General features: G+C 54.3%; 3 protein-coding genes across 3 annotated transcripts in view; 1 reads left to right on the top strand and 2 right to left on the bottom strand.

Moving 5' to 3' along the window:
* The window catches only part of TGME49_242900 (Toxoplasma gondii family A protein), a gene marked incomplete at its 3' end in the record, with an annotated part of 3,917 nt that extends 2,129 nt beyond the window's left edge, over positions 1 to 1,788 (bottom strand). Inside the window, exons 1-4 of the mRNA XM_018780663.1 lie at positions 1,449 to 1,788; positions 916 to 1,151; positions 696 to 802; positions 114 to 643 (exon numbers count right to left, since the gene is read on the bottom strand). Of these exons, the coding sequence (XP_018637500.1) occupies positions 114 to 643; positions 696 to 802; positions 916 to 1,151; positions 1,449 to 1,518 (943 nt within the window). The 5' untranslated portion in view covers positions 1,519 to 1,788. The remainder of the gene's footprint in view (positions 1 to 113; positions 644 to 695; positions 803 to 915; positions 1,152 to 1,448) is intronic.
* Positions 1,789 to 2,974: 1,186 nt separating this feature from the next.
* TGME49_242890 (hypothetical protein) lies at positions 2,975 to 23,144 on the bottom strand. Its single transcript, XM_002366768.2, has 16 exons — positions 19,233 to 23,144; positions 17,668 to 18,393; positions 15,301 to 17,179; positions 14,815 to 14,987; positions 13,823 to 14,138; positions 13,139 to 13,536; positions 12,340 to 12,447; positions 11,638 to 11,947; positions 10,541 to 11,088; positions 9,269 to 9,514; positions 8,539 to 8,889; positions 7,488 to 7,848; positions 6,192 to 6,904; positions 4,864 to 5,027; positions 4,254 to 4,557; positions 2,975 to 3,790 (listed from the first exon to the last, which is right to left on the bottom strand). The coding sequence occupies exons 1-16, from the start codon at positions 21,945 to 21,947 to the stop codon at positions 3,653 to 3,655; spliced, it is 9,450 nt and encodes a 3,149-aa protein (XP_002366809.1). The 5' UTR covers positions 21,948 to 23,144; the 3' UTR covers positions 2,975 to 3,652.
* A 438-nt stretch (positions 23,145 to 23,582) lies between these two features.
* TGME49_242880 (flavoprotein) lies at positions 23,583 to 27,850 on the top strand. Its single transcript, XM_018780662.1, has 6 exons — positions 23,583 to 24,721; positions 25,284 to 25,406; positions 26,175 to 26,264; positions 26,522 to 26,647; positions 26,935 to 26,977; positions 27,240 to 27,850. The coding sequence occupies exons 1-6, from the start codon at positions 24,428 to 24,430 to the stop codon at positions 27,419 to 27,421; spliced, it is 858 nt and encodes a 285-aa protein (XP_018637499.1). The 5' UTR covers positions 23,583 to 24,427; the 3' UTR covers positions 27,422 to 27,850.
* The last annotated feature ends 57 nt before the right edge of the window (positions 27,851 to 27,907 follow it).

Here is a 27,907-nt window from a genome sequence, read left to right as displayed (position 1 = left end):
GGAATGCACGACGATGGTCAAATATTTCACTTCTGAAGCGTCTACGACTGAAAGCCGTCTCATGCGAGAGGGCGCATCAAAGTTGGCACTGCGTATGTGGGGAGTTGGAGTACGTGTGTTTTGCAACGCTGGCGTTTCTGATGGTCGAGGAGGCTTCAGTTTGTTGTTATCGGAAGGAACTTTGCCGCCTGCCGGGTTAGGAGGCTCGAGGCCCGGCGTCCCTCCTGGTTTTTGGTCGTCTGGGAGGTCCTGCTCCGAGTGATTTGGCCCACTTGTAGCACCATCCGGCTTTTTATCGTGTGTCTGTTCCTGTCCCCCAGGTCCTGTACCCCCTTGATGAGGGGAGCCACTACTATTACTGGGGTGGTCGCTCGCGTCTTGACCATCTTCTTCGTCAGCCCCATCTTCGTCTTCGTGCACACCTGGGGTGCCTTCTTCGTTGGGATTTGATTCTGCCGGGGGGGGCGTTGGAGGTTTGGGCTGCGTCGATTCCTGAGGGGGCTGTTGTGGCGGCGAATCCTGGGGTTCCCCGGGTTGTGGCTTTAGACCGGGACTCGGATCTGGCTTTGGTTTGATCGGCTTACTAGGTTCTGTGGAAGGGCTTCCGCTGCTGTCAGGCCCGTCTGGCGAACCTCCATCCCCACTGGACCCAGAAGTCGAGCCTCCATTAGCAGTTGGCGGAGCTTACGAGTCACCAGTAGATGATGAGCGTTGAGTTGTAGTCGCTTCCGTAGCCGATGTTGTGGTCGTAGAGGTCGTACTTGTTGTGACTGTCGAGTCCGTTGTGAACTGCACACAAAAGCTGAACGATTTATTCAAATACGCAGCAGGAGGATTCGTGAACGTATAGTTCGTCACTGATCCCTTAAGCCCATTGTCACTGGTGTTCCCCTGAGTTACAGTACGGACCCATACTGGTTGTGAGTAACCGGGGAAAGCGTCTGGGTAAGACACTTGCTTTTTAAAGTTGCAGTGACCATTCTCAAGCGCATAGGCAAAACTGTAGCGTGCCTCCGCTCCTGCATCTGAAGTGGTTGGCTGCGGCAGGAAGACGGCTCTGTTCCTCTCGTCGACAACACGAAGAGAAGCCGAAGATCCGAGCAAAAACACCTTCTGGATGTTCACCTCCACGCCGTTCTTGCCAATGGTAACTGAAAATGTGGCTCAGTTTTTGATCCGCGGGACTCCGAAGGAAACACTGCGGAGACAAGAAATCCGAGGAGCGCGGCACAGAGCGCTTGCTGCTTCATCTTCGATGTTTGTCCGCCCACGTAATAAAAATAGATTTGTGCCGTCAGAACAATCACGACAACTGAAATGCCAACTGGAGATAAGGGCTAGATTTGGATCTCCTTCAAGACAGTCCTGCTAGCGAATCTCGACTGCAGCCATGAATGTGTAGGCATCGACAAAAGCCACATGCACACACCGCCTAGCGCGCCGCTTACTGGCACGGCAATAAAAAAGCGCGTGAAGCAGCTCCCCCGTTATGAGGCGTCTGAAGATGAAGAGTGCCATCAATGCCCAACAACGAAAGGGGCAACATAATTCTCAATTGCAATTACGGCAGAGCAAAAGGTGCTTCGTGTGACACTTTATGCTTGCAAATGAAAGAAATGTGGCGTACATGTGCTGCGAATGTGGGAAGGTGAGGGTCCAGAGGGCTGCACCAACAGGATGAACCGCATATTTAATCAATTGACACGGCCTTTCTTTTGATGGTACCCATTCCAAGACAGTAGGCAGTGCCATGTACAATGGGCCCGGGTCGATAATCATCCCACGAGTGTCCATCAGCGCATGAATAGCGCTCCAAAACCCCATCATTCTGTGGCCTTTTCCTTTGTTAGCGGCAGAACTGCCCGGTAGAAGAGTGAGTGGACGAAGCAGGTGAACTTACGGAAACCCCGAATGGAGAAGGTAGGTGTTGCGATAGTCTCGCCTACGACGGCACGTTTTTCTCGCATGCTTACCGTCACCGTAAGCCACCTCACTACGAGAACTGTTTGAGTGAATGTAGTTTTTTGATTGACATCAAGATCGGGCTAGGATTTTTAAGATCTCACACTCTTCTGAGGTTGTGAGGGAGTTCCGCGGGCACAGACTTGCTGACGGTGGGTGAAAGTTCCAGATCACCTTTCGCTGGTTGCAGACACAAATGCACTCGGTCTCCTGTCAAGCGTGATTGTTGTCTACGGCTTCGCCGGGTGCTCGTGACAGTGGCAAAAACAGCGCAGCGGCCGCGAGAAATGACAAGGGAATCTTCCTGCTGCTTCAGAAAGCGATACGCTTGTATCCCTGGCCTAACTACATCGTCGAATGCGTCATGGAGACGATAGATTTCCCACAAATAGTCAAGAACACTGGCCCATTCTGCCGGACAACTCGTTGGCAGTCCTTCGTCCGAATGCACCAATCTGCCTGTCGCTGGCGAAGCGGGATTTCCCTCTTAGAGAATACCCCGCACACACTTGTGACAAGAACAGACGCAGTCAGCTCCGCCACGACTAAGCTACGAGCGGTGCATTTTTGCAGCCTTCTGGCCTTTAGTGACCAGGCGGTACCTTTCGTGCACAAACGTATTAACCCCCAAAACGGATGTGGGGGAACACGGACAACCTGAGTGTAGTCAACGGCGCTGTTGACAGATTCCCCGGTTACGGGGTGGCCTCGAGAGTATGGGTGTGCTGAGAAAGAAGAACACTGGGTGGAACCCAGAGTGATCAAAGTGGTTATCTGCACTGCATTTTGTATAAGTCCGGTTTCTCATGATTGCAACTATACAAAACTGATGGGATGTGCAAGCAGCATGCGCGCCACGTCGGAATTCTGTCTCAGCGACTATCAGTCCCGAAGGTATGATACTGCCGCCCTAGCATCTGAATAGTTGTTTTCTGTAGCTGTTCATTCGTGTGTTAACAGTAATCAGTATGTTGCTCAAAGAACAGAACTGATGTGGAATGACGTTAGCTTCGCCGAGTATTATGTTTCATTACATGTACCTGTCTCAGACAGTTCAGAGAGGTGGTGATGCACCCTAGGTATCGTAGTGCCTCTGCGCTTGTGCGATCTGAGCTACATCCAATGCGAATACACAGACTCACCGTCTGTAACCGTGTATGCCCCAACGCAACGGTACAACATCTAGTCAAACGAATTTTAAACTGAAACAGAGACATCAGAAAATAGTTCTTCCCGTACATTTTCTGGAGAGACGCCCATACACGGCTGTCAGTACACCACAGCAGCAACAAAGTCCAGCCCGCCTCCCCTGTTTGGACTGGTAAACCGAAAAGCGGTTCTGCAAGGTGCAGACACATGCGCTGGACGCGGAATCGGAATGTTGTTTCAGAACTCCAGGCCGCCAAAGATGCTACCACAGGGAACTAGGAAAAAAGGTACAGAAGGTTCTGTACACAGAAGCGACTGAATGAGCCCTCGAACAAAGACATGCGTACTTCAATCATTTTCTCAAGCACGGAAAGACATCAGCTCTCCATGCAGAGGCAGCTTTTTCCTGCCTCTGTGTTTCCTCCTGTCACTTCACGCTGGATCGCAAAGCAGCAAGTCACGACTTCCTTCACAGATGGCTTTGCACAAATTGAATCTTGCAAAGGCTCACCGCACCCCGCCGTGTTTCAGCTCTGTTTCCCTAGGCAAAATACGTCGGACGACCTTTGTAGGTGTCTAAGACATCAAGTTGTTCGGAGGAGAACTTGTGAACGTGGAGTTGTTGCCATGCGTCCTGATGAGTTCGGTAAAACTCCTGGAGTGTCTTCTCGACCTGGCGCTGCAGAGAAAGAGAAACGCCCAAGAAAAAACAAAAGCACAACCGTGCCAATCGTGGCGAGTCAAATGGCGAGACGCAGAAGGACGTACACCTTAAGTTACGGCTATGAAGGGGAATCAGAAGGCGTGACAAAGCATACAGACATTTCCCTGTCGAACGCCTGCTTCGTCTTGGTGTTTATCGTCGACGGAACTCACCACCGTCCGCAAATCTCAAGCCTTTCTTCCCCCACTGTCCATCGTCTCTGTGACTCTCCAAGTCACATTCGTACTTCTTCCCGAGCAGGCAAGAGAGCACTTCACCCCTTCTTCCTCAAGGCCACAGTTCCCCCGTTCTAAACATTCCTTTGCGTTCCCCTCCGCGGCCCTACTACCAGGAAACCGAGCGACATTTTCCTCTCTCTGTGCCGCCTGCTTTCGTATGAACAACTTCGTTAGTCTGTTGTTCCTCCTTTTCAACTCACCCGGATGGCGTCGCTCATCTTCGCGTTGGCGTATTTTGCCAGACATGTGATCGTCTCTGGCAGCCAGTCTGGAACGTGGAAAGGCGCTGCATGCACGAGAGCCGCGAGGCCCAGAACGCCTGCAAGAGGATTCCTCGAGGGCTTCAGACATGCGCCATCGCCTGGCGAAGAGACTGCATGCAGTTGGATAACTCCTTCGCTCGGACCTCCTTCGTTCGGTTGCGCCAGGCGTCTTCGGCGCTCAGACGCGTGAGGCGTCGGCGCGGACGGCCCAGCGATCTCCAGGAAAACTTGCGTGTAATGCCTAGTGAGAAAGTGAAGGAAAAATGTTTGCCCAGGACACAGTCGATGTGGAATGAAAAGATAATGCCACTGGAGACGAAGCTCCAACTGGAAGAAGTAGGGAACAGAAAGCACAAAAACCGGAGATAAGTGGAGACGAAGCGCTCGACTAAAGCGAAAGAAAAACGGGGACGAGTTTGCGTTCGGTGACACCCACTGCAAGGGGGAGATGTGACAGAAGAAGCAACTCGAGAAAAAAGATAAAGGAAGACAATGAAAGAACGTCGAGAGACCGACACAAAGTTTGAAGACTAAACAGAAAACCCACCTGCATTCCTGATCTGTACAAGACAGAAGAAGAAAAGAAAGAGCAACTTTCGCCGCCTGCTGCACCTCCGGCTGAGGGTCTTGAAGGCCGGCGATGCCGATCTCCACCAAGCGCCGATACGTCTGACTTCCACACAGAAGCATGCGATACTGGCATCCCAGAAGCTGGCGAAAAACAACAAAGACATAAATAGGAACAAACATGCACATGCGCCCATACATGTCGTCTCCACAACTCTCTCGAACCACGCATCTGCATCAACAGGTACAGACACTTGCGTACAGAGGCAAATCTATGAATACGTAAATATCTATATCTATATCTATCTATCTATCTATATATATATATATATATATATGGATATAAGGATGTGCATGCGTGAGAGTGCAGAACGATTCCGACTAACAGCAACCAGCACCGTCGATTCAAACGCTAAAAGAAGATGAGGGTTGGAGGGAGGGCAAAACAGGGTGGATGCGGCGGTCTCCACCGTTGCTGCGCGTCTCAAGAAGAGAAAGTGCAAGCTAGCAGAGTGCGAAGCCACAAAATGGTGACGCGTCAAAGGTACCGCGAGAGCGAAAGACACAAAAATCGAAATGTAGCAAGACGTAAAAAAGGCAACTGGAGAGATGTGGAAAGGCCGAAGGCTCATCCATAAGTCTGTTTTCCTCAACGACCTCACGCCCTGATTTTCCCCTCAACTATTCCACACACTTATATACCTATTTATCCACCTGTCTATCAACTTGGCTAGCTATTTATCTCCACTTATTTCTCTATCGTTCTCTCGAGCTAACTCTGACTATATCTCTCTATGCAGCTCTACATCTCTACATCTCCTTATATCTATTTATCTATGTAACGATGTCTATATCTATAAATCTGTTTATCCACCTATCGACGTACTTCTACCTACATGTATCTTTTTATGCATTTAAATCTACCTACTCATCCGTCTACTTATCGGTCTCCATCTACCTGCTAATCTATCTACGTACTTGCCTATGTCGATCTCCATCTACCCATATCTCTCTACGTCTCTTGGTCTACTGATTTATTTACCTCCTATATCTATCGATACATAAACGCCTGCATACAGAGCACCAATGTGTTGGGAGAATGTTTCTGGACGCACTCCGGTCTTTGTTTCTTGTGACGAGAACAGAGAAACTGGCTTGGACATCTGCGACTTGGTGACGCGGCACTGAGGAGACAGCCGAGAGGCACCGACCCCCGTTCTCCAAATTTGAAGTTTACTGCGAACCTACACTCTCGCCTGACTCTACAGACACTCCGAGAAGCGCCTGTTGTCTCGATGGATAGATTACCTCTGAAAGGCGAACTGCAGCGCAGCGGACTTTCCACGAAGGGTGGCGCATATAGGAAGCGAAGGCTTCAACTAGCTGGCGGACTTGGACAGTGACGGGCGCCTTTGCGAGTTCTTCAACTTGGTTCGCGAACTCGTCTCCTAAGTCTTCTTGCTTTTCGGTCGTTTCCGTCTCCACGTCGTCGCGTTTCTTCTCAGCTTGCGGACTCCCGTTTCTTGCTGAGAAGTCTCGGAGAAGCTGTGGCTGCAGAGGCTGCAGACACAGCAGCTTGGCCACCGTCGCCGCGAGACTCTGAATGTCCCGATCTGGGTGTTTCGTCGCGACCAAAAGAAACATCAGAGGCCCTCCGGAGAGGCCGAGCTTCTCCAGAAAGGCTCGGTCTCCGTCGAATGCCCCCACCGTCGTTTCTTCTTCACCTTTCGCCTCTTTCCGTGGATTGTCTCGGCCGACCTCTCCGTCGTTTTCGGGCAGGGCGGACGCAGCCCAAAGAAAAGAAGAGTCTGGACCTTCGAGCTTCTCTGTCAGCTCTCGGCGCTTCGACGTCGCCAAAAACGTCGCCGACGCACTCATGCACCAGTCGAGTGCATGCGTCCCGCCAGCTGCGCAGGCAGCCAGCAGTCCCGCGTCGTGTTGAAGAAGCAAGTAGAAACATGTCGTCAGAATCGTCGCGCTTCCACACAAAAACGGCGTCTTGCTTTCTCCAGGCTGACTTGCTGAAAACATCGAAGAAGTGCAGAGAGAAACAACGCGTAGCCGACAGAGACGCCTTCAAAAAGACCGGCGCTAAGGAAAAAAAGGTGCGCTCGCTGTTCCCCCTTTCCACGAAAATCGCCGAGAGTGTCTGCGTGGATGAAACCTCACTCCATGATAACAGATGCAACCAATTCACGAAATTCATGGATATCGGTACACATACTTATATATATATGTATACATATAAATATAAATAAAAATAAATATATATATATATATGTAAATATGCGTGTGTGTGTCTGGAGAGGTCCTGGAAGGAGTTGAATAGGCGAGATGCAAGAGACGCAGACAGGAAGGCGTGGAGCGACAAGAACAGAGCGAGAAGCGGAACGGAGAGACAAAGTTTGCGTTTGACGAAGGCGACGACTGAAGAGAGAAGGGAGTCGGGGGAATTCCTCCCGAAGTGAATTCGTGGAACTCAACGAGGAAAGTCGATCGTGCTCCGAAACAAGAGAACAGAGGTCCTCGAGTAAAAAGAAGCGTTTGGCTAGGGTCAGCTGCAGAGGAACGAAGTCCTCGGTCGAAATGTTCTTCCGCGCTCACCACCCACAGGACCTGTGTCCGCATCGATGGCAGGCGCGAGAGCGGCAGTGCGCGTGAGAAGAAGCGCCTGAAGTTCACTTCTGTATTTAGCGATACTGCATGCGCATGTCGCCTGTCTCTGCTGCGGGCCATCGGTTCGTTCGACCCTCTGCTCGCTGTCTCGTCGAAGTCCCTCTCTCTTGCGCGCTGTCTCGTCCACTGCTTGTTCTTGCGAGCCGCGGGACGCAGACGCGCAGGTCCTCTGTCGCCCCTGCAGATACTCCGCCTGCACAGAGGCCCTCTCGCGCTCAACCTGCCGGAGATCTTCGTCGTTGCCGAGGCAGATGACGACGCTGACCAGACGAGAGACTTCCTCTCGAACCTGTGTGAAGCGCGACACATCCGAAAAAGACGGAGGCGTTTTCAACAAAAAAAGGAGCGAGGAGAAAAACAACCAGAGAAAAACTTCGCGCCGTGGTTGTCAAACAAACGAGGTCGAAACGGGCCAAGTCTTGTCAACCTCCCCGTCCACGGGGGCAGCGACAGACGCGGCGAGAAAAGGCGACAGGTTCCCAAACGTCTGTTCAACAGCTCACTTCCTTGTAGATGTGCGGTGAGTAAGAGAAAGAGAGCATGCATCTATCAATAAAGTGTATGGCAAACCTAAGCACATACTCATCTGAGACAACTGCTTCGAATCACAAACATTTCAGTCCACATCTGTCGAGCTCCCCATCTGGACATACAGGTATATATGCATATATACACGTCACACATACGCAGTTATAGATATAAATATATATATATATATATATATAGATCCACCTGGAGAGGGAGATGCACACAGACGATTGGATGTCTTGGACTCGCGTAGATGTTGAACATCTTTGTTTCACGAGCGTTTTGACTTTGCTAAAGAGTTCACAGAGGGCTCCGAAGCGCTAGTGTAAGGCGGTAGAGGAGTCCGACCCGCAGTGAAGCGGGGATCCCTCGTTTCGAGAGAACTGCGGCCAGCGCTCCTGCCGGACAGACTCCGCAGTCGTTTCTTTTTTCGGTTGTCCCAGAGACGCACCTGCTTGTAGGGATGCAACAGACTCTTGCGAATGATGGGCAAGCCTGTTTGGATCACCGCCGCTGCTGTACAAGTCCGACAGAGACACATGCAGGGCGAGGACGCGGCATCACGGCCTCCACCTGACTCCGCCGACGAACAAGAGGACGAAGAAGACGAAGGAGAGGAAGAAGAAGAAGAGGACGAAGGAGAGGAAGAAGAGGAAGAAGAGGAAGGAGAGCGAGAAGCCATGCACGAGAGAAGGTGAGACTCGGTCATGATTGCAACTAGGAGGCCGCCATAGAGACGAAGCTGGCGAGTGAGTTCAAAGGAAGAAGAAGCGAATTCTCTTTCGTCAACTGCAGGGAAAGTCTGCGGGAAGAAGAAACGCAAGGAACGAATCGGTGCGTCTTCCTTTCGGCCACAGGATTCGTGAGTCGCACCGGTGTACCCGTTGCCGACGCACGACCTCCTTCTCGGAACTTGTCTCTTTCTCATTCTCTCTCTATATCCCCCGCCCTGTCTGGCGCCTTCTGCGGCCTCCCTGGTCTTTCCTGTCTCTGCGCGCTTGCGTCTTCTTCTTTCAGACCTCTCTGTGTGTCCTGGCGTTTTCCTTCGACAGATCGCCTTTCCTTCTCTTGCTTCTCTCCCCGCTCCCTTCCTTCCACAAGCAGACAAGAGCTCAGCCAGGCGCCTTTGGAGCGCCTCCACCTGCGTGCAGGCCAGGCGAAGAATTTCCCTCGCCGCTTACCGCGAGAGCGTCCATCTTGGGCGCAGCCGTCGTCGCGTGGATGCAGAAGTTGACCAGGGGGAGAAGTCTGCGCATTTGTTCTTCTTCGGGGACTCTCTTTTTTTCTCGATTGTTCTCTATGCATGCGTTCGCCGACTGGTTTTCTCGCCTCACGCGGAATTTCTTTTCTGGACGTTGCAGAGCGAAGCGGATGGCGTCCAGCCAAGCGAGGAGACGCACCTCGTCCAGCTGCTTGTACTCCGCAGCCTGAGGAAAATTCGCGGAAGAAGAGAACAATACTTTGTTTCGAGTCTCGACACAAAAGTGCAACCGGTTTTCACTCTTCATTCACTTAGGTTCACATGTCTGAAGAGGAACGAGGCTTCCCCTGAGGCCGAAACAGTCTTCTCAGGACGCTCCACTAAAACGAAAAGAAAGACAGCTCGCGAGAGAACGGGCGATCGCTTCTTCTCGCGCATTCTTCACCTGGTTCGTCTTCTCTCTTCCTTGGTCGTCAACGTCCTCGGATTCCCCAGATCGATCCTACGCCCTCGTCTACTATCTAGGTCCAGAGGGGAACACCCCTCTGCTGTTCTGTCGCACATGGCGGAAACAACGAAAGTTTTCTTTCCACTCTATTAGTGATACCCATTAGCTGGCGTCGAGCGGCTTTTCCTTCTTCTCCTTCACTCCCGCGTCTTACGAGCATCCGGAACTCTCCATCCTTCTCTATCCCCAATCTCACGTTTCTCGCTTTTCTGTCTATCCATCCGATGCCGTCTCTACGCTGTTCCCACCTGCTTCCTTTTCCTCTTCTTTCCCCATCTTTCCGCCTCTGCGTCGATCTCTCTCTCTCCATCTCTCCCGTTCACCCTAAACCTGCCTCGCTCGCCTTGGGCTTCGCTCTGCCCGGCACACACTCCGCATTCCCCTCCAGGGGGAGGCCCACCGTTCTTCTCCCCACCAAGTCCTGTCTTCATACGGCGGATACGTTCAGCGAAGTTTGAGATCCGCTTTGACGCAGCGGTTTCCAGGACGTTTTGTTCTGCGTCCACTTTTTGATGTCTGGAACGGTGGTTAAAGCATTTAACGAATGTCAAGAGGGACAGGGTAGATCCTCTGCACCCAGAGTGCACGAGGAGAAGGCGCGAATAAGGGAGCGCTGGTCGACAGCGCGGCACTCGGTGCATGCAGTCAAAATGTTCCTGGAGGCAAAGCTACACGAAAGAGTCGACCACAGCGGCTCGTCTCTCCCAGGGTCTCTCCGGGCGTCGGAATCGCTTCCCTTCTTACCATCGCAGGCCAAAGAGACTTCCAGAGTTCGCTGCGAACTTCCTCGTCGCCTTCCTTGCGCAGAGCTGCTGCGGCGCCGGCGACGATTTCGACGATCGCAATGTGGTACTCGACCTCGCTGCTCGAGTGTGCAGACAGCGCAAGGAGTTCTTCGCCGAGCGTCCGGAAGAGCGAAAAGACGCTCTCGCCTCTTCTTCCTGCGCCGTTTTCTTCCTCGCAGACGCGCCCAGTCTCCGTCGCCTCGCCGCCGGGAGCGGTGCCGGGCGGCAGCGCAGCGAGACGTCCTCGGGTGGCGAGGAGAAACTGAAAGAACGTCTTCGCAGACAGAGTGTTGTGGAGAGAAAGCGCTTTGGAGACGCGACTGGTTCGAGACGAAGGCCAACTTCGATCGATCTTGATCACATCCACCACCAGCTGGTACGCACTGTCTGAGCCTTGGTGTCGGCCCATGCCGCTGGCGCCTGCGGGTCTCGCGTTCTCGTGGTGGACGATCACTTGGGAGGCAATCCACTTCTTCAGCACCGACGACGAGTGAAGCGCAGTCAGAACTGCACACAAAGGCGTTTTCAACGTGAGCGCAAGGGAGGCCGATGAAGAGAGAGGCGCGGCTTTCTCCAGAAGCGTCCGACGCGTACGCGCGCAGCCGGAAAGCAGATGCAAACGGAGGCAAGAAGATGCGAGGAAAGGAAACATGAAGAACGATGAGGGAGAGTCGACGGACGCGTGGAAGAGAAAGAACTCAAGGAGAGCGATCCCTGCCTGCGCCTGCAGAAAACATCCTTCCCCTCCACCCACGATGGCACAGAACGTAACTGCAAACCCAAAAATACGACAGAAAAACCTACAAGAAACTCAACTTGTACCTGTTTACACGAAATCTACATACAGATATACGCTTACATATATATATATATATATTTTCATATCTTCATGTGCATATTTGAACCGCATGTATATGCACATGCATATATCTACGAATTTTATCTCGTCTCGAGCGCGTCGAAGCGAGGCGTAAATCTGCGTCCGTCTGTGCGACGGTGGGTCGCTGGAGAATGGGTGTGGCTCTGAGGAGTTGCTCGTGAATGTCATTTTCCTACAGGATTCAGGAATCTCTTTCTGCGGGTGTTTGAGGAAGAACTTGAGGAGGAGCATGAGGCCGAACATGGCGACCGTGTTGAGGAGAGGTGGATGCATGCGACTGTCGATCGCCTGGAGCAGCCACTGAGAGTACGCGGGGAGAGCTTCGGGGACAGGCGGCCCATTCAGACAAACGGAGACGCATGTGGCGACGAGGACGAAACGCCAGTGACAACTCGGCTGTCTGTCCACCCGCGGCGTCCGGCAGAGAAGCTGCGAAGAAGCGACAGATTTCTGCAGCAGGCGCGCGAGCAGTGGCAGCAGCACAGTCTGGAGAGAGACAGGGACAGCGACACAAGAGGAACCGAAACTCTGGATCGCCGCAAGGCGCAGAGAGAACCTGAGAGAGACGGCGAGAAGAAGACGCACAAGAAGGAGCAGACGAAGCCGAACCACCGAAGAACGCGGGAAGATGGACGAAACTGCAAGCAGCGGGAGGCGACGTCGGACGAAAAGCAAACAGCGAAGGAAGAGCAGACGCAACAAAAGATATTCGAGAAGACGACGGAACAGAAGGCGGACGAGGTGAATCAAGGGAACCCAGTCACCCCCCACCACCACAAGGCGAGAGAAGTCGATGTCCACTCTGGCGACCAAGGCACCCTAGAGCGAGAAGCAGAGAGGCTTCCAAGTCGAGACCCACCACAAACAAAGGACCTTACCTTCACCAGATGCTTTTGAAAACGCGCGTTTCGTCGGAATTTCTCACGGCAGTTGAGCAGCGCATGCGTCAGCGCTACCCACCGGTGCGGAATTGTATCCTTGCCGATCTAGCGAGACAGGCAACGACACAGAGGCACCGCTGGGGTTTCAGTGGGATGTGAGTCTCGAGCGACTTTCGAGGAGCGTTGAACATGTTTAATGTACCTCTCTTGCGTTGAATGGATCTGTGAAGATGTGCATGCATCCTGCTAGGCGCACTTGGTGAGACAACATGCTCGACACCCGTCAAAAGAAACGCAGTGAACGTCCAAATCGAAGTCTGCTGAACTTTCCAGAAACAGCTCGTTGAGAAACACGGAGGACTGCACTTCATCATGTGCAAGAAAAGGCCTAGCTTCAGCTGCAGCGACAGCCTGCCATCTAGAGCTGAGACGTTCCCTCGAAGCGCATGCCCCAGAAGTATCGGGACATGAAAAACGCAGAGGACATCCACGCTCTTTCAGCGACCTGACGCCGCAGCAGCCAGTCAGACGCTGAGAGCTTTTCGAAAAGAGAGACACCACGAGAATGCGGAAGAAAAAACCAGCGTTCCTTTCGCGACCACTAGGGAAGCTTGCACGGCGGAACTTCTGGCTGGCGAAAGAGCCGCAGAACGTCTTGGACGGGAGGTGTACGAACAATAGATTTATGGGCTGTCTTATGTTTTATTCTTCTATTTACTCTCGGTGGTACTACGGGATTGCCACTCGCTTCTTTTCCAGGAATTCTTCCGAATGCGTCGGACGAATCCAGCCTCACCTTGACTTGGAAAACGAGGAGAAGCGTTCGCAGAGCCAGTGCCGCGAGAGCCTCGTCACCCCACACTCGCCTCATCAATGACTCGCTGGTCAGTGTGTAGGCTACGCCTGTGAGCTGAGCGTAGAAGAGATCCTCCGAGTCGCTCTCTGCATGCGTCCGCACAACGGAAAGCGAAGACGCGTTTCCTGGACCAGCGGTAGCATTGACTGCCGCAAATCCTTCTCCGTCTTCTTCTGCGTCCGTCGGCGTCTCTGCAGCGTCCGGCGATGGAGAAGAAGGAGAAGCGCTTCCAGCTCCAGCTGGGCCTTCTCCGGCCTCATCAGGAGGCAGAAGCGCCGTGACTGGCGAGACGAGAGCGTCGGAGCTGGGCCCAGAGAGCTCCGCTGTGGAGTCGATTTCTGAAAGCAAAGTGGTGTAACAGTTGCATTTGAAGAATACATCACAAGCCCCAACGCAGAAAAAAAAAGAGGTCCTTCTCCACTGCTGAACTTTCTCCTCGCGAGTCTCTACGCAGGGTCCACGACGCTTGGCATCACCTTCTCTCAACTTTTTCCTTATTTTCTCTCGCGCCAGTACCCTCTTTACCCTCTCTACTTCGAAATGCTTCACGAGAAGCGTTCGTCTGCTTTACAAAACATCTCAACTCCCCGAACTTCTAGGCTTGACTCTGCCGCCGGCGCTTACCACTGGGCGGCCTGCTGACTGACGGCGCAGGCGACGGAACGTCGAGGTTTCCTGCTTGCTTCTCGCTTTTTTCAGTCTCGGACTGAAGCGGAGACGAAGGCCGTGGCGAAGGAGAGGCTGTCGGGGAGGGAAGTCGCGGAGACGCGAGAGAGGTAGGAGAAAGCAAGTGACGACCATCCGCGATCTCGCGTTCTCTCTGGAGATGCTTTTCGCACTCCTCCGACAAGTCGCGAAGAAGGAGAGAAGTGACGAAACGTCGAGCGCCGCAGATCACTCCAAACGACTCTCGCAGGACTTGCTGGGCGTAGCGTCGCGTCTGAGGAAGGCATCCGTGAAGAGCGAAGTCAAAGCAGAGACAGCAGACAGAAATACCGAAAGGGAAGGAGAGACAGACGCAGAGAAAGCCACAAAAAGAAGCGAAAATCGCAGAGACAACAAAATCCTGGCGGGGTGTGGGGAGGGGAGAGGAGAGTGTGGGGAGAGACAGAAGGGGAACCTCCAACGCAGATGCAGAACCATAACAGAGTGGAAAGAACAACTCGGAAACGGAGGAAAAGCCAAGTGATAATGGCAGGAAACTAAAGGGAATCCGAAATAGAAGAATGAGAAAGAACACAGACGGAGACCCCCAGTGGAAAAAAGGAAAACCAGAGAAGAACAGGTCTTTCAAAGAGTATCTGTCTCTCCACGAAAGAGTCACTGTAACAACAGGAGACGCCAGACTAGACGAAAGCTGGACCGATCCAAGGCCCGATAGGAGAGGCGCTGCCGGCACAAACAGAAGGAAAAACAAAGAGAGTCTGGGGAGTCCGAATCCGCAGGAAGTCGGAAGAAGACGAAGACAAACAGAAGCGAGCATGCTGACGAAGACAGTGGGGAAATGAGGGAAACGCGAGCAGCATGAGGCGATGGTCGGAAAAGAACCAGAAGGCAGATCGAACATGCACAGAGCGAAGGGGGATACAGAGAGGAGAGAAGCTGTGTCGACTTACTTCGGCATAGTGGTACGCTGCGAGACGGGCGACGAGGAGCACCACAGGCCGTCTCCACCCGGCGAAAGGGTGTTGACTTCTCCTCGCCGCTACTCGCCGCGACCACGCAGAAACGACTGTCTGCGTCCACACCCCTCGAGGAACGTCGCAGAGATACGAGAACGCATGCACGCCTGAAAAAAACGCAAGGAACAGAAGAAAACGACACGAATAGACAAAGGCGGCAATCGAAAACGTTGATCACCTGATGCCTCAAAAACAACAAACAAAACAGGTCCCAGAGACTTGTTCCCTCGTCGGCCCTTTCCCTCGCGCTCTCGTGGACACCGTTTTGCTCGTTCTTGTCTCTTCCCTCACTCCTTGTGCCCTCCTTGTGCCTTCCTTCCGCTTCTCTCCCTTCGTCTTCTCTCCTTCTTATCTCTTCGACCCTCTTCCCGTTCGTTCCCGTTCACCTTTCTTCTTCTTCTCTCGCCCCCGTTGGCTTACCGGAGTTACAGGACAAATACCCAATTGCGTCTTTGCCGGCAATTCCGCCTTTCGCTTCTGCGTCGCCGCCGCGAGCGCCCTTGCAGCTCTCCAGAGCAGCGCCGCTGCTCACGCGTACCAGCAGCTGGCAGGCGAGTCGTAAAAGCTTCTTCTGCAGCTTCGCCTCCTCGAGGCCCAGCGCTACAGCTGAAGACGACGAAGAAGACGAAGAAGCAGAATGAGACGAAGCAGAAGCCTTTGCAGAAGCAAGCGTCGAAGGAGACGTCCGAGCACCGGAGGGCGACTCGGAGGCTTCGTTGTCCCCGGCGCGTTCGCCTGGGACTTGGCCTCTCGGCATGCGTCTCGGCTGTCTCTCTTCTCGTCTGAGGAAGACATGGTCGATGCGGAGAACCAGCGAGGCGGAGAAGTTCACAAGCGGCGCGACGCAGAAGCCTCCGCGGTGACGCTCAGACTGCTGGTCCGCCTCCGCACCGAGTTCCTGCTCTCCTCGACTTGTTCGCCTTTCCGTGTCGCGCGAGAAAAGTCCCCTCTCTTCCGAGGCAAGGGGCGAGACAAGGGGGAGACCGTTGCCATGGCGAGGAAGCTCGTCGGGGTACAGAACAGCAGCGCCTTTCAGCAGAGAGCGACAGAGAAGAAGAGCGCGAGCAAGCAGAGCGGCGGCGCCCAGCTTCTTGCAAGTCGTGACGAACTCCGTGCTTGGACTGGCGAGAAGAGACGAAGCATGCGCGTCTGCAGAGGCGCGGCCGCGCGGAGAAGCTTCCTCAGGCCCCAGGGGGAAGAAGGAAGCGGGGAACGGGATGGAACGGAAGTCCTCGAAATGCGGGTGCCAAGGCTTCTCTTTTCGAGGCGCAAATCTCGATCTGCGCCTCCTCGCCGCCTCCACGTCGCCTTCGCCACTCGCCGACTCTTGCTCTGAGACTCTCAGGCAAACGCCTGGCGACTCCGGTGACGCCTTCCAGTCGGCAGAGAACGACGACAAGGGTGGAGAGCTCGACACCGCTCGAGGGACGGAGACGCCTGGCGAGGAAGGACGTGGAGGGGACTGGGGGGAGTCTGGCGTAGGCGGGAAGACGTCTTTGAGGAGGAACTTGCACACGAGGAGTCCGTAGGAGACAGCGTTCGTCGCGAACTCCGCCTCCGCCTCGCTCGGGACATGCCAGTCGATCTTTTCCGCGCCGCGTTGCAGCCAGAAAGGCTCACCCCAGCGCAGAACGAAGAGTCTCCGCGTCTCCGCGCGCCACTCGTCGGCCCCCATGCAGCGCTGGCCGCACAGCCTCCAGGGATACACGCCGAGAGAAGCCTCGAGCAAGCGCCGCAGCAGCTTCGCGCCGAGTTTGAAGACTTCCTTGCTTTCATGTTGGAAACATGCATGCGCGAGGCGAAACAAGTCGGTGGAGAAGTCCAGCAGCTCCGCCCCTGCGCTCCGGACTGAGGCGCACACCAGGCGCATGTTCCACACGACCGCCTGTTGACTCACACCGGTTCGGAGACGACTCGCAGGAACGTGGAATCCAGAAGAAGTTCTCGAGGCCTTGTCTTCTTCGTCCAGTTCGCTGGCGCCGTCTCCGTCCTGCGTCAGGCGCAGCGTCTGCTCTCCAGAGGCGCTCGGCGCTGCGTCATCCGCGAGAAGCTTCTTGCAGACGCGCCGCACAAGCTTCACGAGCATTTGGCGGGGCATCGCCGCGGCCAGGGGCACTGCGAGGCTCTGCGCCTGTTTGACCGCTTCTCCGAAAAAAGAGGTTTCTGTCCACGAGATAAACTTGTCGATCAAACGCCCCGCCACAGTCTCGTCCACTTGACACACGACTGCCCCCACACAGGCTCGCAAAATCGCCGTCGTCCCTCGGTCGAGGCGCGCCAACGGTCCGCCGCTCTTCTCCTGCACAGTGCGACGCACAGGAGACGAAACGAACCGACGACGTTTTCAGGCGAGAGAAGAAACCAAGCAAACGAGAAGCCGCAAGGCATGCGCGAGATGAACCGCAAGCGCCCCACGACGGCCGAGACACGCAGATGCAGACGAGAGAGAATGCCGAGAAAACAAAAGAGGAAAGACAACGGTGAGAACGCGAGAGAGAGTGGGAGAGAGAAGCGACAGAGGAAGACGTCAACCGAGAGGAAAGAATGACGCTGCGACACCGCAGAAAACACGACAAAGCTCGTGCGTGAGGAACGTCCAGTGGGGTCGTGGTGCAGAGCAGTCATACTGAACTTGGTTGTCTCACGACGAGGGAAAATCACAACTGGGCAACCGACAACGCTCAATCCTTTTTCGAATTTCCAGAAGAAAAGAAACCGAGAAGAGAGGAAACCGAGAAGAGAAGAAACCGAGAAGAGACAAGGGCAGAGAGGTGCGATGACGCGTACCGAAGGTTTGCCGCTGTGTTTGACGAGTTGGAGAATCTGTTCGAACCAAGCATCGACCCATTCGGGCAGGAACGCCGAGGCAGCCTCTCTCTGAGAAACCAACGTGGAGAAAAACTCTTCGTCGACGAGCATCTTGTGTTGCCAGCAGTCTGCCTGCACTCTGTACAGTCCCCGAGAGTCCCGTACCCTCTCGCCTTCTCTTGCCTGGCTCGTCTTCTCTCCGTCTTCTCCAAACAACACAAAGCGCGGGGACGAGGCAGACGAGTCAGACGAGTCAGGTGAGACAGGGCCGCAATCAGAAGTATCGGGACGTCGCAGACGTCCTTCGCCTTCTTCCGGCGCAGACTCAGGCAAAAAACTTCCGGGGTAATTCGTCAAATTGACAAATTGCCGAGGGCCGCCGGCAGCAGCCAGCGCCTCAGGCAAAACCGCTGCGCACTCCCCACACACCGCAGCCTCTTGCGAAGCAACCGAAGAATAACAATGGAAGCGAGAGGAAGAACGAGAAGAACAAGGTTGGAGCGCCTGTCGCGGAAGGTATGCGCGTCGCAGGCGCCTTTGGAAGTCTCTTTTGACCGAGTCGGAGACGCCGGAGCAGTCGATGAGGGGAATGTAGGAGAAAAGGACGGTGTAGAAAGAGAGCGTGAGGAAAGTCTTGAGGGGATCGGCGGGATCGAGGCCCGGCAGCGTCAGCGAGAGGATCGTCGGCACAGCGGAGGGAGCGAACTGCACACGCAAGCAGACGCCACACCTCTCTGAAGAAGCTGAGACGAACCAAGGAAAAAACGAACGAAAGAAGTAAGAGAAAAGGAAAACAAGAGAAAAGGAAAGCAAGAGAAAAGGAAAGCAAGAGAAAAGGAAAGCAAGAGAAAAGAAAGGAGAAGTCCTGCTGAGGTCGCGGGATGCACCCGTCGTGGAGCGACAGAAAATGTGCATTGAAAGACGTAAGCCCAAACGCGACAGAACATGTTGTGACAATCACAAGAGTGCCGTGAAAACTTGAAGATTTTCCACCTTTTTTTGCTACCAAACCATCCCTCGTCCGTTGCTCATGACTCTTATCAGCTCGTCCTGCTTCTGAAAAAAAGACTCTCTTGTGTCTCCTTTGTGTGTAATGTGACCGCGGATCCCTTAGTTCCCTTCCTTGTCCCTTTCCCTCACATGCACAGAAGATCACCGCTACCCCTCGCACGAACGAGGCCTTTCTTGCAAACACAGACAACATGGAAAGAAATCAACATTCACTTCTTCGCATTTATAGTTACATATGTATATTATGATACATCGATATACATGGATACGTGTAGATACATGTAGATACAGATACAGATGGAAAGATATGAAAAAACGGTTAGAGAGATGATCCTGTATACGTTTGTGTCGCTGAGCAGACCTTTTTGCATATCCATCAAGAAAACGTCGACTGTGCCTCACGTTTACCAAGACTCGATTTCTCTTTTTCTTTGGGTTTCGCAAAAGTTGCTTCCTGCTTGAAACGCCTCCAGCTGTTTGGATCTGATCTCCAGCTCTTCACTTTCTCGCAGAGCTGCCTCTCCTGTGCCTACCTTGACGAGAGTCTGAGCGCTCCGCGACAGCAGCTGGACGGTGTTTGTGTGGTTCGCTTCTGTCACAGTTTCCAGGCTGGCTGCTGCGCGCTCAAGAACGCCCTCTACCACCGTCTCAGGTTGCAAGTGACAAAGAAGCTTCATGCCGTCCTCGTAGCAGGAAGCGACAGCCATGTGTTTGCTGAACATTCCCTGCAGAAAGATCGGCGCGAGGAGCTGCACGACCTTCTCGTCTTCCCGGCGTCCGAGTCTTCGACAGAGAAACTCTTTTCCAGGCGTCGCGCCCTCTCGACACCAGCAGCACTCGCAGGACTTCCCTCCCTTTCCTGTTTCTCTTGCGTCTTCTTCTCCTCCTCTCTCGCTCGCTTCATCTGCTTCCTTTCTCTCCGGGTCCCGCCTGCCTGCAGAGCACCGACCGAGACAGCAGCCAGAAAGGTGGCGTCCGCAGGCGCGCCGCACGACGTTCTCTCCGAGCCGTTCGCGTTGGATTCTCCGGATATAAGCCGAAATGAAGGCGTTGAGGAACGCGCCGATGGCTGCGGCTCCGCGGCCGCCATCTGACGAGGGGTGTGTGTAGATGAGCAGAGTGGAGAGGAGGGACTCGAGGAGTTTGAAGGCGGTCATTCCCTCGCCTTCCTCGAGAGACTTCTCCTCCGAATGCGTCTCTTCTCCACCCGCGGAAAAAAGGGGCCGCTCGACCTTCTTCCGCTCCCGTCCTCTTCCACACACTTCCCCGGCCTCCTCCCCCGCGGGCAGAGGTTCCAGAAGCAACGCGAGGACCTTGGCCATTTGCGAAGGCGTCTGGAACTGGTTCTCCAGGAGCGGAGTGAACTCTCCAGGAATCGTCTCTCGCTGGCGCTTGAGCGTCGCGGCGGCTGCGGGGGCTGAGTGCGGTAGCTGAAATACGCGCAAGAGGATCTGGAAGAGGAAGGGCAGAAGGCGACGCAGACTGCACGAGAGCGGTCGCCCCGTTGCCCAGCCGAATTTGCATGCGCGGAAGAGCAGGACGACAAACAGCGCGTCCCAGGAAGGCGCAAACGCGCCGTCGACCCACCCCCAGAGGCGCATGAGCCGGCCGTCGCGAACCAGCGAGAAGCAGAAGGGAGGAGGCGCGAAGAGAAGAAGCAGGCGAAAGCGGAGAAACAGCCGCGCGCTCGTCAGGTTCGTCGTCCGCACCAGCAAGTCCAGAGCCTCAAACAACGTACCGTGTCTCACGCCGTGCATCACCAGAGACGCCAGATCCGCTTCTTCTCGGCACTCAGCCACGGTCTTCAGGAACTGAAGAGCAGACGAAGACGACGCGCGAGAAGCGAAGGAGAAAGAAGAAGGGGAAGCGAGAGGAGACGGGAGACGATACGAATCCGGATCTGCGAGAGAACCGTTGGGCTCGGAGCTGGAGTAAAAAGCAGGCGAAAATCCCCAGAATGGGCGACAGGCGGAAGCCAGACGAACCAGGGCGGTGACGAGAGCCTTTCTCCGAGCAGTGCTGGTCCCGACCTGGCCTCTGTACGAGCGGTCAAATCTCCGAAGAAGGTGAAGGAGCATCCATCTCCATTTTAGATGCTTTTTCAAAGTTTCCAACGGAGTTCGTTCCTCCATGCGCGCTTGAGTCTCTAAGCACTCTTCTGCTCGAGATGAAGAGACGTCTTCTTCTCTCTCCTTCCCTACGCAACTGCCTTCCTTCTCTTGGCGAAACTCGTTTCCTTCTCTCTCGTCCAAATCTCTCATCGTTGAGTCTGCTTCCTCGGCGCCTTCTCCCCCGCCGCTGTCAGGCACCGCCGGTGACTCACGGGGCAGTGCGTACGGTGTACCTCCACCGCGGCGAGAGAGTCGCAGTCCCTGGCGCCAGGGCGACGCAGCTGCGGAGGCAGGCGCAACGCTCTGGGCGTAGCGAGAAGAAGCCGTCGGCTTCATCCACAGCGGCGGCAAGTACCCCGATCGGATGACATCAAGAACGTCATCGAGAGCCTCGCACACACGAATTAGCTGAGAGGTCGACAGTCGCGCACTGCCTCCTCTTGGTCGTTTTCCTTCCCCGTCTTCCTCCCCCGAGTCCTCTCCAGTGGAGTTCTCACTCTCGACAAGGAAGATCTTCGCCCGCTGTCTCCTCGACTCTCGGCCACCCTCTCCCCGGCGGCTGTCTGGACCTCTGTCTCCCCCTTCCGCTCGACTCTCCACATCATCATCCTCGTCCATCCCACTCACGGCCTCATCCTCTCCCGCGCCTTCTTCCTCATCACCCTCTTCCTCACATCCTTCTCCACTTTCTTCCCCGATCTCTTCCTCTCCACTTTCTTCCCCGATCTCGTCCTCTCCACTTTCTCCGTCCTCTCCACTTTCTCCGTCTTCTCCATTTTCACCAAGGTCGCCCACGAGGAGGCGAGAGAGACCCGCGGCGACGTGCACCCACTGAGCGAGCGGGATGGCGTCGACCATACCGGTTCGCAGCAGCCTGCGAAGAAGGCGCAGCGCGCGTCCGAGTCGTCCGTAGTCTCTCGCGAGTTTCTCTGGCTCCTCGAGAAGAGCGAGGAGTTCGACGACTTGGTCAGCTGTCTCCGCCAACAAGAAGGGCGCGACGAACGCGGGGAAGTGCAGAGACCCTTCCGCCAGATAGAGAGACGCGAAGTCCAAAGGCGGCGCAGCAGCGACAGGGCAAGCAGGCAAAGCGTCTCCTCCTTCGTGGCAACGCGCCACAGCGGCTGTCGCCTCCTCCATGGCTACAGAGGGCGAAGGAGCTGAGAGGGGCGACTCCGCGTCTCCAGACCAATGCGTTCTCCTCTAGCCTCGCTGCCGACTTTGACGCGGCCTTGATCTTCTGTTTCCGCCCACCAAGACGAAGGTTTTTCGTCCTCAGCTGAGGTGCATGACCAGTCTCGCTTGCGATCCCTCAGAGGCGCCGCTGCCTCCGACGACCTGCGCAGTGGCGAGTTCCGGGGGAGCGGTGTGTGGCTACGTCGACACTCGGGACGGAAGTCACTCGATCCCTAGCGCCTGAGTAGTCGTTTTGTCTCGCGGTTACTAAGCGCGGCGACAGCAATACACGGATGACGCCTCTCACAGATCCTTCGGGTCTCGAGGGCGACTCGGGGAGGTCCTGAGTCGGCCGAGGCGACGGGGCACACTAAGAGGAGGGAGAAACGGAAAGGAAAAACAAGCAGCTAGCGCCTACACCTGAGAAGGTCCAGCGCGACGCACTGGGAGGCGGAGGCGGTAGAAGGCAGAAACGACACGGCACAGCCGAGGGCAACCTGCTTCGTATAGATTCGGAAAAGGAGACGAGAGAGGCGGGACGAAGAACTGAAACGGGGAAAAAAACGACCCGGTGTGCACGGTCGTTTGTCCAGCCTGCGCCCGACGCGTTGAGACAACGCGGTGTACATACACCCAAACTTGGCGGTGTGAGCCTCAGAAGCGAAGGCGGCGTTGGAGGGCGGTTTTTCTGTGGCGGGACGACGTAAAACGGAGAGAATCAGCTTCCTCGCGGCTCCTCGAGCTGTCCTTGGCGTGTCAGTGAAGAGAAGGGGCTGGCAAGCCCGCCGGGAAGCGGAGCTCGAGAACCGAGGAAATGTGGTCGCCCGCTGATGCGCTGCCAGACTCGCACATACACAGGGTTGTGCGGTGTATGTACACTTGGGGCGACAGCGGAGAAAGCTTTACAAATGGAGGCGTTTTCCCCGTGCTCACCGACAGACAGCGAGAGGAGTGAAAAGAGGGAACGCGTGTGGGTGCTGGAGAAGTCCACAGGTCCCCTGTCCGCAGAAACTCCCGCGGTGTTCTTTCTCTTGGCATCTGCCTCTGCTGTCCAGCGTTTTCTTCGCGCAGCCCTTTTCCTCTGCCGCATGTGTGTCTGCTGCAATGGGGGTTCGCGGACTTGCAGAGGCATCTGGGAACTCTCACGATGCAGAAGCGCCCCTGAAAAGCAAGGAGCGAATGCAGCCTTCTGCATCAGAAGTGTGCCGCGGACAAAGGCGAAGATCGAACGGTCTGCAGCGCGTTTTCTGCGCACACGTCGCACTTTTTCGCGCGCTCTGGACGGAAGCGCGAAAGTCGTGCCTATTTTGCGTTGGAGGCAGAAGAAGCTCTGCCTCCGAAAACGCGGCGTTTTCTGCGTGAGTTCCTTCCCTGTGTGTGTGTCTCTCTCTCCGTCGTCAGAAACGGACAAGAGCAGCTGTTGAAAAACAGAAAGGTTTGACGGAATCCGCGTGCATCTCTCGAGGTCACTGCAACGCCAGGTCTGGACGCAGCATGCAGGCGGCAAAGTCTGCCAGCTGGAGTTCGGCCTCGCGAATAGAGCCCCCGCGCATGGCAGCTTGTTTCTCCTGAGACTCACTTCCGCTCTTCTCCTTTCTCGTTGCTTTTCTTGCTTCGAAGTGAGCTAACCGGGTGGTGGCATTTCTCGCGAAGAGCCTCCCCGAAGTCACGCTGGCCGCTTACGCGCTGTTTCCCTTCGGCTGTCGCGCCTCTCGTTGCAGCAGCTTCGCCCAACTAGGAGGAGACGCTTGTCTCTCTTTTTTCCGTAGGTTTAATGGTCGCTGTTCTATGTGAGAAGGAGAACAAGCAAAAAAGTGAAAGGTACCGCTCCTCTGTCAGCGGCAACTCAGCCGCTCGGCCCGTGGGTGTCTCTCTCGAGACATCGTGAAGACGGCGTCTCACCTGGTGTTGCCTCAGGCTCATGGTTCTTTTCCTCGTTACTCCTTTTGCCTTGCCGCTTCCTCTTTCGTTTTGCTCGAATCTGTCTCCCCTCCTCCTCTCAGAACAACTGATTCGTATCCGTGCTCGATGTCTTCTGCAGAGAAATGCATAAAAAGGAACAGCTGCTGTCCTCTGCCGGCTTTTCTCGAAGAGACTGTCTCTCGTCCAGCTTCTTCTCTTCCTCTGAATCCTTTCTTTTAGGTTTCCCCAGCCTTTTCTGCCGATCTGTCGACACTTCTGAGTTCTTCACCATTCCTCTCTTCCTCCGCAGCCTTTATTCCAGATAGTGCTGTGTCTTTTTTTATCCCCCTCCTTCTCCTTCTGCGCCTTGTCTTCCTCTGTCGTTTTTCCTCTTCTCCTTTGCCCTTTCCTCCCTGAGTCCAGTGCCCTGTCCTCTCCGTCCTTCCCTCTCTTTGGCCGCGTTGACTCTCCGTTCTTCACTTCCTCTCCCTCCACTCGCTCTTCTCGAATTCCTCTACGCGGCGCCACTCTCCCTGCGTCCTATGGCGTTCTCTTCCTCGTCTGACTCTTCCTCTTCTTCCTCTCCATCTTCTTTCGCCTCCTCTTCTCCCCTCCAAGTGGATCGGCGTGTATTCGAGGAAGGCAGACGGTCGGGGGACGCATGCAGTCTTTGTGCTGTGTCACAAGAAACTGGAGGTGCAGAAGCAAACCGCAGCTGTCAGTCAGGTCGTCTGAAAGTTCTTCTGGCTGTCACAGGCAGTGTGGCGGCGATAAAAGTCCCCGAGATTGCGGAGGAACTGCATGCTGAAGGTCGGAGGAGAGACATCTTCGTCGACGTACGTTGGAAGGAGACTCCCGTCGAACAACATAGGAAGAGGGCAGAAAGAAGCGTTCTTCTTGGAACTGTTTTCACCTTGAGCAACTGGACTCTAGAACCTCAGAAAACACGGAGGAGGCTCCTTGATAAGAAACGAGCGAGAATAAAGAACTCCCAGGCTACAGGCGAAACACAAAGGAGACGGAGAACTGAAATGAAAAAAACAGACTCTCACGCAGACGCCGCAGCGATAATAAACTCCATTTGAGGGTACCAAAGAGAACGATTGGGCGTATCAGGGGATAACCGATAAAGGAAGGAGAAGCGAAAGCGAGAGAGAACATGCATTCGAGTGAGCAAGAGAGAGAAGCAAACGAGTTGGAGAGCGAGACTGTGGAAGCAGATCACTGAGATGGAGACGAAACCGAAGGCTGAGGGCAACGAGAGACGCGTTAGAGGAGAAGAAGTGAGAAGAAAAGACTGCATATTCGTGAGCGTCCCTGGGTGTCGATGAGCGTCCTTCCTATCTCCTTCGTTCCTACTGTCTTGCTTTTGTGGTGTTTCGTTGTCGGTTTCATCAGCTCAGAGTAGTCGCGACGAAAGATGCTTGTCACTTCCTGGAGAGCTGCTCCTCAAACGTTCTCCGAGATGAGGACGATTGGAAATCCTGGAAGCGGAAGGGGGATTCGGTCCTCCATATTGAGGTATGTCTGTCTTCGTCTCGAGTTCCAAGCACATATACACTCGCCTTTACAAAAGACATAGATAAGTATATGCATATATATATATATATATATATATATATTGTTGTTGTTCCGATGTTCAGGCACTTGTGGTACGCATGTGTAAGTATGTAGAAATATGCATATCTTTACATAGATGTACATATGCACATCTGCTTTTCTTTTTGTGTATTTGCAGAAGGTATCACACAGAACCGTAGGCTGTCGGCTTCTTCTCGAGTCTCTCACAATGACGCATAAGACAGAAGTTTCTGCAGACTTGGGTGTGTGTGCATATGTCTCTGTGTTGGCGGACTTAAATGCGAGTGCTCATATGTACACCCCGCGGTCGACGTCTTCTGCATGCAGTCCTTTCAACTCTTCATTTCGACGGCTTTCCCTTTCTCTTCTCACGTATCGCTCTGCGGCTCTCTGGACGCACCGACGCTGCGTCGATTGCCATGAACAAAAAAACGTTCATGCATGCTTACGCCCACAACAGGAAAAGAGACGTCTGCTCGTGTCAACATACAGATGCGCATGCGTGGAGGCAGTTAGCTGCGCGCGTCCATCTGCGCGCTTAGCATCGTGAGAGACTCGCAAAATGCACCGTTCTGTCCGCGATGGACGAGAAGTCCAGGTGCCCTGTTTCATGGGGAACAGGAAAGAGATGCGAGTACAGAGAGGGGAGCGCCCGCTGTTAGACTTGTTTCTTGTTTCCACTTCGCCTTTTGTTAATGTATTTTTCAGCTGAGAAGATGGGCAGATGTCTTTGCCATTGCACCTCTAAGCGCCAACTCGCTCGCGAAGATCTCTCAAGGCCTCTGCGACAATTTAGTGGTGAGGCGCGTCTCGAAGTTTCTCTTTGCCGCTTCTGGAGCAAGTGAAGGAAACAGGTGCATCGTGTCTTCGTTTTCACTCCATCGCTTCTCCTCTCTCTCCGCGATCGCGTCTCTTCTTCCTCATCCTCTCGTCTCCTCTTCTTCTGCAGTCCTAGCGCTCTTCTGGGCAGTTCCACTTTTCCTGTCTCTCGCTCTGCCAGCTGCGGTGTAGGTACACTGCATGTTCTTCCCAGCATCACACGTTTTTGCATGCAGACCTGTGTGGCTCGCGCTTGGGACTTTGAAAAGCCGTTCGTCGTTTTCCCCGCCATGAACTCTCTCATGTGGAAGCACCCGGTCTCTGCTCACCAGCTGAGCATTCTTCGTTCCTTCGGAGTCAAGGTGAGGAGACAGAGAAGAGAAGCGCGAGAAGAAAGAGAACGACGAGGCTGTAGAAAAAACAGGAGAAACGCGCGTGGAGAGAGGGGAAGCTCGACACACGGGATTGAGAGGCATTTTCAGTTGCTGGTGTCTCGGGGGGAGTCTTTCACAGAGAGACGCCAGCTGGGTGGAGAAAAGAGGCAGATCACAGTTCTTTTCCTTTGGTTTCTTTCTCTGTGTCGCTGGCCCGTTCTACGTTTTCCGGTCAGGTTTTTTGTTCGTGACAGAACTTGTTTGACGCTTCTCAGGTGGTTGACCCTGTTGAGAAGACTCTCGCTTGCGGAGACACAGGTAGGCTCTCCATCCCTGCACATCCTTCGCTTTCTTCTGTGTCCTGTTCTCTTCCTCCCCCTTTGCTTTTGCCCCCCTCCCCTCTTCTTTTTCGGTCTTCCCTCGAGTGCTGCGCCCTCTTCGTTTCCTCCTTGTTTTTTTTCTGCTGCCTGACAGAAGGAAGAAGGAGCAGGAACAGGGTGTAGGCAAGACTGGACTGCTTTTCAGTTTGACCGCGCATGCGCTTCCGTCCCTTTCTCTCTCTTTCTTCCCTTCGCTGCAGGTGTAGGAGCTCTGCCGCCTCCTCGGAGCGTCGCGGCTGAGATTTTTCGCGTCGTCTCTCCTGCACCTGGCCCTCTCAGTGAAAAAGAGAGAGAAGAGAACGGACGTCTTCGAGGAGACACAGAGACAGACTGCTCTCAGAGCGATGCGTCTGCGTGCTCTATGCAGACACAAAGGTTTTGAGGGTTTTTCTCTGTCTCGGCATTTACTACCGAGGTCAAAAGACAAAGGGGCGTAGCTGCCGCACTGCTCTTGCCTACTTGTGTCGTGTGTCTACTTTCTGTTTGGGGACGAATCAACGTCGCATGTTCTTCTATTTGATGTACTTCTTTTCGTTCTCTTCTCTTCCATCACAGGTCTTCAATGTAGTGTCGATTTGTTTACAAGGGCAAGGAATGCCCCGAGGTTCTCGCTTCCTATCTTTAACTTGTCCCTCACGCGTAATTGCAATCCCAGCAGTGCGTTGCTTTCGGGAGAGTCCGAGAGCAAGTCTGAACTCAAACGATTCCTTCAGGTCATAAATCTGCTGGTAAGGTCTAGGATCCACCTTGCGAGAGTCTGCCATCGGAAAATGCCTTTTCTCCGGTTTTCCATGAATTCATGTTCTCCTGCCCACGAACCTCTCGTCAGTCTGGACAGAGAGGACGCGCACGACGCGTACGCGAGAGC

Source organism: Toxoplasma gondii, chromosome VI (assembly GCF_000006565.2).
Source record: "Toxoplasma gondii ME49 chromosome VI, whole genome shotgun sequence".
NCBI lineage: Eukaryota > Apicomplexa > Conoidasida > Eucoccidiorida > Sarcocystidae > Toxoplasma > Toxoplasma gondii.
This window is presented reverse-complemented; position numbering and strand designations above follow the sequence as displayed.

Coding starts and splice junctions, on each gene's coding strand:
- TGME49_242890 (XM_002366768.2), bottom strand. CDS start 21,947: ATGGAGGAGGCGACAGCCGCTGTGGCGCGTTGCCACGAAGGAGGAGAC. Junction 18,394..19,232: donor GCGCTCAGACTCTCGTCAAG/GTAGGCACAGGA, acceptor TTGCGTGTGCAG/TTCGCTCCCTCCGCTGTGCC. Junction 3,791..4,253: donor AGATGAGCGACGCCATCCGG/GTGAGTTGAAAA, acceptor CTTTCTCTGCAG/CGCCAGGTCGAGAAGACACT.
- TGME49_242880 (XM_018780662.1), top strand. CDS start 24,428: ATGGCGTTCTCTTCCTCGTCTGACTCTTCCTCTTCTTCCTCTCCATCT. Junction 24,722..25,283: donor GGAGAGACATCTTCGTCGAC/GTACGTTGGAAG, acceptor CGGTTTCATCAG/CTCAGAGTAGTCGCGACGAA. Junction 26,978..27,239: donor TCTCGCTTGCGGAGACACAG/GTAGGCTCTCCA, acceptor CCTTCGCTGCAG/GTGTAGGAGCTCTGCCGCCT.